The sequence below is a fragment of the Culex pipiens genome, chromosome 3, assembly GCF_016801865.2.
Source record: "Culex pipiens pallens isolate TS chromosome 3, TS_CPP_V2, whole genome shotgun sequence".
Lineage (NCBI taxonomy): Eukaryota > Metazoa > Arthropoda > Insecta > Diptera > Culicidae > Culex > Culex pipiens.
This window is the reverse complement of record NC_068939.1, coordinates 103,286,463-103,300,138: the sequence shown is the minus strand read 5'-3', so window position 1 is coordinate 103,300,138 and position 13,676 is coordinate 103,286,463. Positions and strand designations below refer to the sequence as shown.

At 38.2% G+C, this 13,676-nt stretch overlaps 2 protein-coding genes across 2 annotated transcripts; one reads left to right on the top strand and one right to left on the bottom strand.

Moving 5' to 3' along the window:
* Positions 1 to 129: 129 nt before the first annotated feature.
* Positions 130 to 1,758, bottom strand: LOC120418262 (iron-sulfur cluster assembly 1 homolog, mitochondrial). The gene is made up of 5 exons (XM_039580579.2): positions 1,564 to 1,758; positions 1,441 to 1,494; positions 1,305 to 1,380; positions 431 to 505; positions 130 to 365 (listed from the first exon to the last, which is right to left on the bottom strand). Exons 1-5 carry the CDS (start codon positions 1,645 to 1,647, stop codon positions 262 to 264), a joined length of 393 nt encoding a protein of 130 aa, XP_039436513.1. The 5' UTR covers positions 1,648 to 1,758; the 3' UTR covers positions 130 to 261.
* A 118-nt stretch (positions 1,759 to 1,876) lies between these two features.
* LOC120418261 (protein prenyltransferase alpha subunit repeat-containing protein 1-like) lies at positions 1,877 to 7,669 on the top strand. The gene is made up of 3 exons (XM_039580577.2): positions 1,877 to 2,127; positions 5,976 to 6,457; positions 6,522 to 7,669. Exons 1-3 carry the CDS (start codon positions 2,030 to 2,032, stop codon positions 7,232 to 7,234), a joined length of 1,293 nt encoding a protein of 430 aa, XP_039436511.1. The 5' UTR covers positions 1,877 to 2,029; the 3' UTR covers positions 7,235 to 7,669.
* The last annotated feature ends 6,007 nt before the right edge of the window (positions 7,670 to 13,676 follow it).

Sequence of the window (13,676 nt, the reverse complement as noted above, 5' to 3'; positions counted from 1 at the left end):
AAAGCGAAACATGCGACTAGGGATGCTAAAGACTTGTACACTGCTGACAGCGTTCAATAAAAATTAAAATTATTCGAGCAAAATTAATAATTTAAAAGGGGAAATTTACAGGGGAAAAAATCATTTAAATGAAGTTTAAAGTAGTTTATTTGCTAAACAACAAACATCTCGTAAGCCTAGTAGTTCATTACATTAAACATGTCGAAATTTGTGGGTTTATTTTTCTCTACAATTAAAGCAAACTAATGTACAGCCAGTGCCCTAAATACTAAAAGATTCGCCGCATCCACACGTGCCCTTGATGTTGGGATTGTTGAAAACAAACTCCGCAGAAAGTTTGTTTTCTACAAAGTCCATTTCGGTGCCTGGAAGTTGAATAAAATGTTTTGTGGAATATTTAATGGTTTTAATATGGGGTGTCGTTACTCACCTAGCAGGGAAAGTTGTGCTTTTTTGTCAATCAAAACTTTAACGCCATCTTGAACGACTTCCTCGTCCATTTTATCTGAAATTAAAGGGGAAAATATTTTTATATTTATATTTTTAGTTTGTATAATTTCGTTACTTTTTCGACATGCGTTTTAGTAAAAAGTTTAATAAATATATCGATATTATTGGCAGGAATTTTCAAATTACATATTTAACTCTCTACAATCCAACCCCATCTTTAGACGGGCTTCGATCTAAAAAATCGCCGAAAATCATTTTTTTTAACCAATTTTAGATTTTTCAAATGCTTTGGAAGGAACAACTATTAAAATTTTCGAAAATTTCAGGGTTGGAAGTTTGACTTGTTTTATGTGACTTTGCCAATGTTTTTAAAAGTGTCATTTTTTAGGGGTCAATTTTGTCTCGAGATCGATCCTAAATCGACTCGAAGCTCGAGCCAAAATTCTAACTGGGCATTTGCCAAAGCAATTGCACAGAACTTGATTCTGAGTCGATATGTATACGTGATGGTGGGTCTAGAAATTGTCAATATCGGGAATTGAACTCCCAATCCTTTGCTTATAAGGCGGAGGTGTAAACACATGGCCCGGTCTTAATAGTGGAAACGTTTCAATTTAAATTTTCGAGAAATCAGAACAATGCTTGAAAGTATCCATTCATTTGATGTTTATATTACTTTGGTGTAGTTTAAAAAGTGTTTCAGAAGCATAATTTCGATGTGATAGTGTGTTAAAATTTAAATTTAACCCAAAATGCACAATAAAGATACAATGTATAATTTAGAAATGTTTACAAAGAACACTTTCTAGAATAAGTTAATGTTGTTTTCGACGCTCTTATATAAGTCAACTAACCTTTGGTTGTAGCATAATCGAGGGTGTAGGACAATCCGTTGCATCCCCGCTGCCGGACACCGACCTTTAACCCAATCTAAAAACAACAAGTTAATCATTAATCACCGGGGATTACGACCTTCATGCTGAAACTCACGTATTCGGATTTCCCTTGCAAAAGTTGCTTGATTCTGTTGACCGCCGCGGGAGTCTGCAACGCAAAATTTTGTTAATTTTTTCGTCCACTTTGCTTAGAAGCGATCGGACGTTAAAATCTTACCAAAGTGAGTGCCGCCCGGGTTGGTAACAGTTTACGGTTCTTCAGCGCCCTCACGGTAGCCGTGGCCACCACTTTCGATGCCATTTCAGTTCGCAACAAGCAGATTTACGGAGGATTTAAAAATCACGAAATAATTTAGCGCATTATTTTCCAAATTTCGCAATCAAGCACAACACAGCTGATTCGAGCAACTGTCAAAAGGTTCACTTTCCAGTGCGTTCCCGCTCTTGACGTTTCTCCCGCGGGTCGCTCTCGTTTATCAAAATAGATCAAAATAATACGTGCGGATCGCAATTTTTTCGATGCTGGCCATTATTTGGTAGAGTTCGGTGCTGTTCGGGTCGTTCGTGCGTCGTGTCTGTCTTGGCTAGAGTTTTGAGATTTGTTCGCAGTGCAGAGGCGCTTTGGAACCGGGGAACGGCGCACACAGCTTGTACGGAGTAGAACCAGGACATTTCGGAAAGCGATGATGGCCTCGGAAGCTGCGGACACGGACGATAGCAATGCGTTCTGTGAGAAGATCATCAACGAGATCGATGCCGTGTTCCACAAGGACCCCGAGCTGTGAGTATTCGAGTGGCAGAAGTCGTTCATTCTTTGTCAAGGACGGGAACGCACGACTATCTGGGGGCTGTTCGGGTTCGTAATGGTACAATCCAATTGATCACGCGCGCAAAATATAATTGAGAATAATGGTACGGTTGATCTGCACAGAGAGGAAGCCGTTGTCATTGATCTGGAGGTCAATTGCAAAAAAGAATGGAACGAAGCAGATTGCACTTGGAGTCACTGCAATATCTTGGGATGTTTAATTAGGTCAGAGAATACCTACCCAAGTAACCATCCAGCACTAAATATAGTCACTGTACAGCACTAACAGCGTATACTTAAATTGGTAAAAATAATGAGCCTCTTTGTGAAAGTATTTCAAATTACAAATTTAAGACCACTTGCCCCGAAAACTAAAAACTTTGTGCGCCATTTTTGACTTGTTTAAATTGAGATTAATTCCTGCCAATTGGTCAATTCAATCTGCTTCGTTAACGTTGTTGTCGTTGTCGCCACGGGTCCCGAGGGTGTGTCGCGCCGTCGTCGGCCATCGTTTTACGACGGTTAGTGAAGAAAACATAAAAAGTTCTCCGCTATCGCGTGATGGAACCATTTGATGCTTTTCTGTATGATTTACGAAGATCTGTTGCTATCAGATATACGCAATATTTAAATTGGTATGCAGGGGGACAGATTCTAATTGGTAGGGGCAGGGGGGCAAAATGAGCCACCCTTCGTTTTGGACTTTAGAATGCATTAAGACCCAACTATAAGGCATGGGTCTTATAAAATACATTTAATAACATTCACAAACCGAAAACGACATCGGAATTCATTGTCATTCATTCAGCAAAAATGTAAATATCTTTACATGACCACCTTAAATCTATTTATTTTGAGGTTCTTTAATAAGCTTTCTGAAAAGTTAGATAGGTTGAAAAAGTTTGATCAATGCTTAGAATGCTACCGGGAGCTATTACCAAGGCGAACAAACAAGAACGGAACCTTCACATCATTTAGTGGTTGAAGTGTTAAATTAAAATCCACTTGGGGCAGAATGGACCACCCTTTTCCTGCATTATAAAAACAATCAAATGTTATTAAATTTGAATAAAATAGATTGTATCACTGTCTAAAGTATCTTAATTCGACATATTTAAATTATTTTCAAAAAAAAAAAAAAATTGTTATGTTAAGTGATTTTTTTATAAAAGTGATCAAAATCCATAGAAACTGTGCTGGAAAGATCCCTCAAGTCATGTCTTATCACCCTTCAACGTTGTATTAGACGAAATCGATTGTTTTCTAAGGTGGCTCGCATCCTGTGCATGTGCATCAAAAATAGTTTAAAGTTATTTTTTCATCAACCAAGCATACAACATTGAAGGGAACATTAATTTGTACGTTTCCATTATTGATGAAGATCTTCAGCTTCTGATTCGTCTGAAAAATGCTCGCCGAAGACAGTATCAACGTTCTCGTGATCCTGCACTGAAGCGAATTCAAAAAGATTTGCAAAAGGTTATTGACCACAGATTCACTCTTCTGCGAAATGAAAAGTTCGCAAGAGATGTCGAACAAATTAAACCTTATTCCAAACCTTTTTGGAAACTTTCAAAGATTCTTAAGAAACCTCAAAAACCAATCCCTTCTTTAAAAGATGGTGATAATATTCTATTAACTAATGGGGAGAATGCTCAAAAACTTGCTCAGCAGTTTGAGAGTGCTCATAATTTCATCTTAAATGTTTTGAGTCCTATTGAAGATCAAATTTCAATAGAATTTCAGAATATTGTTGAACAAGAATTTTCATCAGATGAAGTTTTTAATGCGGATCTGAATGAAATAAAATCTATTATCAAAAAAATAAAAAATATGAAAGCCCCTGGTGAGGATGGCATTTTTTTACATTTTAATTAAAAAATTACCAGAAGCAACTTTAAGTAGCTTGGTCAAAATTTTCAACAAATGTTTTGATTTGGCATATTTTCCCAGTAGTTGGAAAAATGCCAAAGTAATTCCGATTTTGAAACCGGATAAAAATCCTGCTGAAGCCTCAAGCTATCGGACCATTAGTTTGCTATCATCTATTAGTAAATTATTCGAAAGAATAATTCTTAGTAGAATGATGACGCACATTAATGAAAATTCAATTTTCGCTGATGAGCAGTTTGGATTTCGCCTTGGGCATTCAACTACTCATCAGTTGTTGAGAGTTTCAAATTTGATTCGAAGCAACAAATCTGAGGGCTATTCTACTGGCGCTGCTCTTCTAGACATAGAAAAAGCATTTGACAGTGTTTGGCATAAAGGTTTGATTGCGAAATTAAAAAGGTTTAATTTTCCGATTTATATCGTGAAAACTATTCAAAAATTTTTGACGGATCGTACTCTGCAGGTATGTTATCAGAACAGCAAATCTGATCAACTACCTGTACGTGCTGGCGTCCCTCAAGGAAGCATTTTGGGTCCAATTTTATACAATATTTTTACTTCTGACTTGCCTGATTTGCCCCCAGGATGTCAGATATCACTTTTTGCTGATGATACAAGCATCTCCGCCAAAGGTAGAAGCCTTCGTGTCATCACAAGAAGATTACAAAAAAGCTTGGATATTTTCAATTCTTATTTGAAAGAATGGAAAATTACTCCAAATGATGCAAAAACTCAACTTATTATTTTCCCTCACAAACCAAGGGCTGATTTTCTTAAACCAAAAAGTCATCACATTATAAAGATGAATGAGGTAAATTTAAAGTGGGAGGATCAAGTGAAATATCTTGGACTTGCTTTTGACAAAAACCTTACTTACAAGGATCACATTGAAAGTATCCAGGTTAAATGTAACAAATATATTAAATGTTTGTATCCACTTATAAACAGGAATTCTAGACTTTGTCTCAAGAATAAACTGTTAATTTATAAACAAATTTTCAGACCTGCCATGCTTTATGCTGTGCCGATCTGGATAAGCTGTTGTTTAACCAGGAAGAAAAAACTTCAGAGGATTCAGAACAAAATTCTGAAAATGATTCGGAAACTTCCTCCCTGGTTCAGCACCAGTGAACTTCATCAATTAGCCGAAGTTGACACTTTGGATGTTATGTCCAATAACATAATTGATGCATTTCGACAAAAATCATTGCAGTCTTCAGCTGCATTGATCCGCTCTTTATATAGTTTATAAGTTAGTTTTAAGGTATCCCTTTTCCCTTTTGTACATGTAGGAACTCCTACATTTGAAATCACTGAATAGCGAAAGCTACAATATTTCATGAATAAATGAAAGTTGCTAGTATTTAAAATTGAGGTGAAAAGTCATCGATTGTGATTGGACACTCAATATTATTTTAACTGAATGAATGTACATGGAAGAGAAAATCTGAATAAATATAAATTAAAAAAAAAATTGTACGTTTTCTATGGTTTTTGGCGCATTTTACTCAGGCGGGCCATTCTGCCCCCCCCCCCCCCCTTTACACGTAGCTTTATGTGTGGGACAAACTTGCCTTGCGTTTTTTCTCAGCTTGCTGTTTTTGTATATGGGACATTTATGCAAACATGAGCAGTATCCAGGTTTTTAAGCGAAGATGGCGTTCTAATGGTGAACGTCCGATATGTCAAAATCACGCAGTGGTACCAATATTCCGAAAAAAGTGTGCCATGGCATGACAGCCACATTTGTTTTCTAATGTTGGTGCTACTGCGCGATTTTGACATTTCGGATGTTCACCATTCGAACGCCATCTTCGCTTAAAAACCTGGGTATATGTATTTATGTGGTTTATGAGGTTTAGAGATTTCTTATTTATTGTCATATCCACTCAAGAAATATGGTATAATTTCATTTAACTTTTTTCCAGCACGGGCTTCGAGATAATCCCGATGCCATCCAACACGAACAAATCTCCGGTTATTCACGCGGAGCACAATCTGGGCCTACAATCGTGGTGCGTAAAGTACATCTACGAATACGCCCACCGGTTGATCCTGCGCTACAAGACCGAATGTGGCCGACCAACGGGTGCAAACAGTTCGGCCAACTCCTCTTCCAGCAACAGTAACAGCAACACCACCAGCAACAACAACAACAACACTACGTCAGGCGGCAGCTCCTCGCTTCTGGCCGTTCTCGGGACCGGTAACAACTCCATCGTCAAGTACCTGAACTGTGCCATCCTCATCAATCCGGACGTGGCCACTTTCTGGAATCTCCGAAGACAGCTGTTTGCCCGGAACCGGCTGGACATTACGAAAGAGTTTCAATTTGCAACGGTGGTGCTGAGCAAAAAGCCAAAATCAAACGAAGCGTTCGCCTATCGCCGGTGGTTGTATCTGTTTCAAAGTGAGTTGGGGCAATGTTTTCTGTTTTGTTTAAGAATAATTCCATTTTTAATTTGTTATTCTAGGTTACGATGCAATCGATTGGTCGTTCGAGATTGGTTTGTGCGAAAAGTGTGCGGATAAAAGTACCACAAACTATCACGCCTGGTGCCACCGCCAGTGGGCCATCATGAAGGCTCCTCATCTGTTGAAGTTTGAAATTTTTAAAACGGAAAAGTTCATCCGCAAGCACATCCATGACTACAGCTGCTACAATCATCGTCAGTTTGTGTTGGCTAAAATGTCCGAAGTTGGATATTACGACGAGGACGATGGAAGGAATTTCGAAGAACTGTTCCGTTACGTTGGCCAGTTGCTGAACGACGCCACAATAGACAACGTGGATGATCTGCTCAGCTGGCTGGCGCCGAGCATCCTGCGGGAGGGCATGAACGAAATCCGGCTGCATTCGTTTCTGTTTTGCCTTAATCTGGCAGCGTACGATTTGCGGTTCTGCGAGGAATTGCGCGCGTTGTACGGGGAATCGCACGCATTTGAGAATCACCGTCGCTTCATGGTGAAGTTCATCGTTGACCAATGCCGTGGGGCAGCGTGCACACTCACTGACGCTGGTAACGGTAGAAACGGCGTCACCGGTCAGCAACCGATGAGCAAAATAACCAAACTCGACGATCAGGACAGTGTTTTCCTTCGCGCAATCAAAAACAGTGAAATGAACCGCACAGCTCCTCAGCATAAAAAATGGTGCAAACTGTTTCTTGGTTTCGATATTGAATGAAAAACATTATAATTTTAGCTTTTTATCATATTGCACATTGTTTTATAACAGTTCCTAGATTTTTAAGTAGCCGAAATGAACAACAATTGTTACTCATTCTGTCGACAGTCATTGTACCGTAGCTTTGTTTGAAATTCTCCTTTGCTTACTAGTAACATGTTCTTCTCTACTTTTACTTCTTTTATCGTAGCACCTACTTATGTTTTAAATTTGTGTATTTATTTTGTTATTTTTGAATCATGTTATGTTGCATCCGTTCTCGAAGCATTTTTATATTCATATACTTTGGAAATAATTTACACCAGCATTGCCAGCAAATGTATAGGGAACCGAATCATTATATTAATGAGAGACACTTTGTCACCACTTCAATCAAGCCTCTTGTTGAGTAAAATGTTAGTTTGAGCTCAGAGATAGTTTAGCTGGAAGCAATAAATCTGCAAGATTTTCGTTACCTTACAAACTTTTTTTTATATCTTTTCACAATATCCGAAATACCATAAGCGGCTCATTCCTTTGTGGACCACCAATCAGTAAGGTACTCCTGGATATTAGCTCCTGAAAAGTGCTTAAAAAGTGCAAAAATGCCTCACGGCAAGAAAAAGAGGTGGTCCTCACCAGCAGGATCGGCAGATTTGAAGAAGCTAAAAAATGCCAAAGCGCTACCTGCAAAGCCAGGCAGTTTGAGCAAGGACGCTCAAAAATTGTCTGGAAACCAGTTCGCTACCCTCCCTGTGGACGTGAGCGAGAAGGAAGAATTTGAACGACGGGAAAAGTTGCCACCCATTTTTGTGAAAACATCGTCATCGGATTCGGTGCGAAAGTGGCTGACCGGGTTTATCAAATCTGGTGCTTTACGAGCTTCCATTCGCTTGTGTGCTGATGGACTCAAAATTCTGCTACCTACCAGAAAGGATTACAACTACGTTCGGGATTTCCTGAACAACACCAAGATTGAATACTACAGCCATGACGATCCAGGTAAACGCCCCATGAAACAGGTCCTCCGTGGCTTGTACGACATGGATGTGAGTGTGCTGAAAGAAGAGCTCAAAACTCTTAAGTTGAACGTGATCGAAGTCTTCAAGATGACGAGACACAACAAGGACATCAAGTATCGTGATCAACTGTACTTGGTTCATCTCGAGAAAGGATCGACAACGCCGTCTGAGCTGAAAGCAGTTCGGGCAATTTTCAACATCATCGTGACTTGGGAACGTTATCGTCCAGTGCACCGTGACGTGACACAATGTTCGAACTGTTTGCAGTTTGGGCATGGTGGAAGGAACTGTTTCATCAAGAGTCGTTGTGCAACCTGCGGAGGTGAGCACAAAACACAAGCTTGCGAAACAATCAACGAGAACATCGAAGCGAAATGCTTCAATTGCGGCGGCGACCATTCTACCAAGAATCGAAGCTGCCCAAAAAGAGCTGAGTTTGTAAAAAATCGGCAGCAAGCGACGACGAGGCACCAACCAAATCATTGCAAAACACCACCAGCATACACGGACGTGGATTTTCCTGCTTTGGCGTCACCAGGAGCAGGATCTGTTCGAGTGGTTCCAAATCTGCAGCCATTGCTGTTGAATCAGCGGCAAAGAGTTGCAGAGAATACAACACCTCCAGGCTTCAGTCAGCATCCTAGGGAAAACCAACCAGCATCAACGGGAGAAGGCAGTAGTGACCTGTTTTCACCACAAGAACTTCTGAACTCCCGCCCGTGTGCATCAATCGGACCGCGCACTGGACTCCAATCCAGAGGTCGCCGGTTCGAATCCCGCGGCGGGCGCTCTAAAATTCTTTGTGTAAATACACTCAACCCCCGGTGGTTGGTCACTTTTTCGTTTGAAACTTTTTTAGTTTGTACCCCGTTGGTTGGTCAAAGTCAAACTAAAAAGTGACGAACTGTCACTTTTTACACGGCGCTCACGAACACTATCAAAACAAACGTTTGGTAGTGTGTGTGAAGTCCGTGTAAAAGGGGTGTCAAACTAAAAAGTGACCCCGTTCGTTTGACAACAGTTGGTGTCAAACCAACAGGGTTTGAGTGTATGGGTATTCGGCGCCGTCGCTCCGTGCCATACTTTCATACACTTAGGAGCCCAGGGCGGCGAAGTCCTTGTAGATAAAAAGGAAGACACTTGTGGTTGGTACTAGCAATGGAGGCCGACAGCTATAAAGTCAACTTCGTTTTTTTTTTACTTCTGAACTTTTTCATCGAGATGACAATACACTGCGTGGTTGCAAAACTCGCCAGGAACAAGTAAGAACGCTTGGAGCATTCATCTTAAAATACAGTTCGTAGTTTACTCGTTCTAGTGATTTTGAATATTTAAATGATTTTTTTTTTTAGTTTTAAGTTAGGATTAGTTGTTAAAGTGATTTTTTTCTTTTTTACCCAAATGTATCCGATTCAATGCAATGATGTAAAACAATTTGAAGTAAATAAAATAAATGTGATCAGTTAATAATAAAACGGAAAATACAACAAAGATGAAGAGCATTAGGCCATACCACTTAGCATGTAAAAGAAATGTAATTATTATAAGAAAGTTCAATAAAGACATATTTCGACGGTAACATTTCAAAAGGCATCATGTACATTTTGACACTTTCTGGGTTATTGCATATTCTGAAAGTACTCCTAATAAGCTACCTCTCCACCAAAAATGAGCAAAAGTTACTTCAGTAAAGTCTGTTTAATCATGATTTTAAATAAAGTAACATAAACAAAATCTCTGCCTCTCTCAGCAGTCCCTGTTTATATAGCCCTGTCAACCTGTCAAACAAAAGACTACATGAACCTCGTGACGAAAAAAAGCATCATGAACAAAGCGCCATGTACATTCGGCGAAGAAAAACGAATCATAACGAAGCGCCCCCCTCAATGACAGCAGGGTGATATCGACGTTGGTGATTTCAAAAGAAGTTATGTTTGTTTTTCTCAAATAAAATTACGGAAATAATGTTTTATTGAAATTGGATGATCAAGTTTCAATAAAAGCAACGTTTTTCATCGTTTGTTAGAACATCTTATTTTGCTTTTATATTAAAATGGGAATTGAAAATAGATGCTCAACATTCAAATGCGTTTTTCTCAAAACGCATGATTACATGATTTGTTCATAATTTCAAAAAAAAAAAAGAAAAAAAACCATAAGCGGCAGTATTGCAAGATTTTACACGGATTGTTCAAGAGGTCGTATCGAGGTGTCCCGATTTCGATAAGACTTTCAGCGTTTGTTTGTCTATACATGGGATGAAATCATGAGAAACATGAACTTGCTTGAAAAACACGATGAACTCTTATTCTCTTATTGCATTTGACGGTCTTTTTGGAGCACTTCAAGCTGTTTCTTATGCAATTTGTTTCATAATAAAGATTTTTTTAGCATGAGAAAAAAAATCGAAAAATACATAGATTTTTCAATGGAATAATCTTATTCCCATGCATTATATCGGCGACTATGCGTAACATCGATTCACCAGTTTTTTAAAGGTGGTAGATGGTGTCTCTCACTTTTGAGGTAATGACTGTCAATGATGGTTCTGAATTCCTGGTCTAGAAATAGTAAATTGAAATGAAAATATAATCACTACACGTAAAATGCTTCTACAAACAACACAGAGAAAACCATTTTTTGATTGAAACATTCTGAATCGAGATTTGAATGTTTTTCTAAAACAAACATGGCCGCCAAATGGCCGATCGGGAATGATGCCTTCCAGAGCCTTAATACTGTATCGTCAACTGGGTCTATAAAATTTTACAGTTTACTGTCTTTTGGGGTAACGTAACGAAATTATTTTTCTCGTCCAAAATAACTAAGAACGTCGCCAAACGCAAAAAAAAAAAAAAAAAAAATGCGAAAAGTTGCACTTTTTAGAACGTTGGCAGAAAGCAAAGCAATTCACTTTAACGACCCCTGGGTCTTTTGTTGTCTCTGTTCTCTGTTGCAAGTTTCTGCTCATTTCTAGGCGTCCGAAGATTATGTGTAGTGAGTCACCCAGAACCACCTTTACGCAAATGGACCGACGTTTTACTTCCCCATCCGATAGAAGGCGTGATCAGGCAATGGCCTTGAAAACCTGTGTCGAGCAAACATTCCAATAATCACAGACTACTGAGTGTCAAAAAAGCTGGAGTGTTTGCGTTACGCATGGACACCAACATGATGCATTAATTACGTTTATTTCACTGGAAAATTATATTCAAAGGTTTTTTTTGGAGTTGCTAAGAATGTTGCATCAAACTCGTTGCTGAACTCATTTTTTCCAGCAATCTTTTAAATTAACCAACGCGGAGACCACCACCTCCTTTTTGACAACACCCCAAATTTTCGCCTTTTTTCACAAAAAAAAGTTAAAATCCTCAATTATCAAACTGCGATATCTCTGGAAGTACATGCATTTTAAAGAAAATTGGAAGTAGAATCGATTGGAAAAGTTCATTTTTCAATTAAAAATAGTTTTCAGTGTAATTATTCATCTCTAACATTCAAATTTCAATATCTCGTGAACTAAAAATAAAACATTGAATCTTCTCAGGAACACGATGGTGAAGTCAAAACTTTATTTAAAATATGCTCTCAATGTGAAAATAAAGCAAAAAGTTATCATTTACGCAACATAAACTGAAAACCAATTTTAACTAAAAACTGGACTATGAAAATCGATTCTACGTTTCGGAGGTTTTAACATTTTTTTTGCGAAAGCGCGAAACTTTGGGGTAGTTTAAAAAAGAGGGGTTGGTCGATTTGTGAATGAATGCAAAGTTCATAAGTTTCAAAAATATTATGTATCGACATTTTTTTTTTGCAAGAAATAAAATGTTTTGCAATTTCATAAAAATTTCAAATATTTTGAAACGTGCTCAAAGACGCTAAATATGATTATCAATGTAAAAAATGCATTTCAGATTGTTTTCAGTTGACTAGACCTTCATTGATATTTATCTTCATTTTTTTGAAAAACATTTTTTTTTGTCTTTTGAAAGGGGGTGGAGGTGCGGGGGTGGTGACCTAAACTGAAAATATTTGCAACGGCCTAACAACGGCCTAACTTTCAAAGACTTGTCACAGGGAAACATCATTTCAATAATGGAAGCTTACTAGATCAAAACGGCGAGTCAACCGACTTTTCGATTAGGCATTATGCCTAATGTATGATACATGAAGCGTGAAATTGCATAAAATTGTTGTTCTTGACTCGTTTCAAAACTCGTGCTGAAAAATGCATCATGTTTCATCAAGTTACATAAACTACAATTTTTTTAGACATTTTTGCAATTCTTTGAAAGAGAAAGTTAGGAAGTTGAAGTTATAAAGTCAATATCTTGAGCTAGTTTGCAATAGGTTCCAAGAACCATTTAAAAACTAAGCCTTTTTTCGATCGATTCTCGCTCAATTTACGAAAACTTCAAAAATGTTTCAAATTGTTCTTTAAATGCTCTTTTCTGAAAACCCATGACAGTTCAATTTGTTTTTGAGAAATAATCAAATGAGTGTAGGAGGTTTCGATGGTTATTACGACTTACTGCAAAATAACTCTAGAAGCCAACAACAAGTATCTTAACATATAAATCCATTGCGTAATTCATTGAATGATGTAAATAACCGTGAAATTTAGATCACATTTCAAAAGGTCGTATCTGCAAATCCATGACTCATAGGTTGTTTTGAAAATTTATTCTAGAAATCTGAACTCAAAAATAATCGCAAATCAGTAGGTACTGGAAGCAAATTGCCTGCAAATATGGCAGCACTGAGCGAAAGCGAGAGAACGTGAGAGTTTTTCGCAGCTGAGAGGGTTTAGGTTTTCCCGGCACATCCGATTTCCGAGTCCTTTTCTTCTCATGGTTACCGAAATGGGGTGAGGGTTTGTAATGATCATAAGCTTCATTGCTATCGTATTTATAAATACAGATTTTCTAGGTACTTTTGGAGTTATAATGAATCAGCTGTAGAATTTGCAAGGATAACATTTTGTGCAAATTACTTTTTTAAAAGGAGCTTTTTTTCTTGAAGGTTATTCCTGTTCAACTCCCTGGTACGGTAAAGGAAGAGCAAAGTAGAAAAGCGTCTATCGGTATTTTGCTTCCATTTCAAAGGCGGTATAAAACTGCGAAATTTGATGATTAAAAAAGTGCAAATATTGTAAAATTTGAAGTTCTTCCGAAAAGTAATTGTACTGTGTAATTGACGTGTTCGTGCGTTGTTTGAGAAGTCGCGTAAAGTTCGCTCTGCTTGTCGATGTTTTGGGTGTTTCAAGTCTTTCCAAGTCGGGAACGGATACTGCAAAAAGGTGAAAAGGGCCGCAAAAAATAATTCTCCGGCTCGCAACCACTTCAGGATATAGCTGTAATGCTGTTGAAATCGATTTGGTGAATTTATAGCCGAACAAAATTGCTGCCGAAAGTAAAAGGTAAGTTGTGAATTAAATG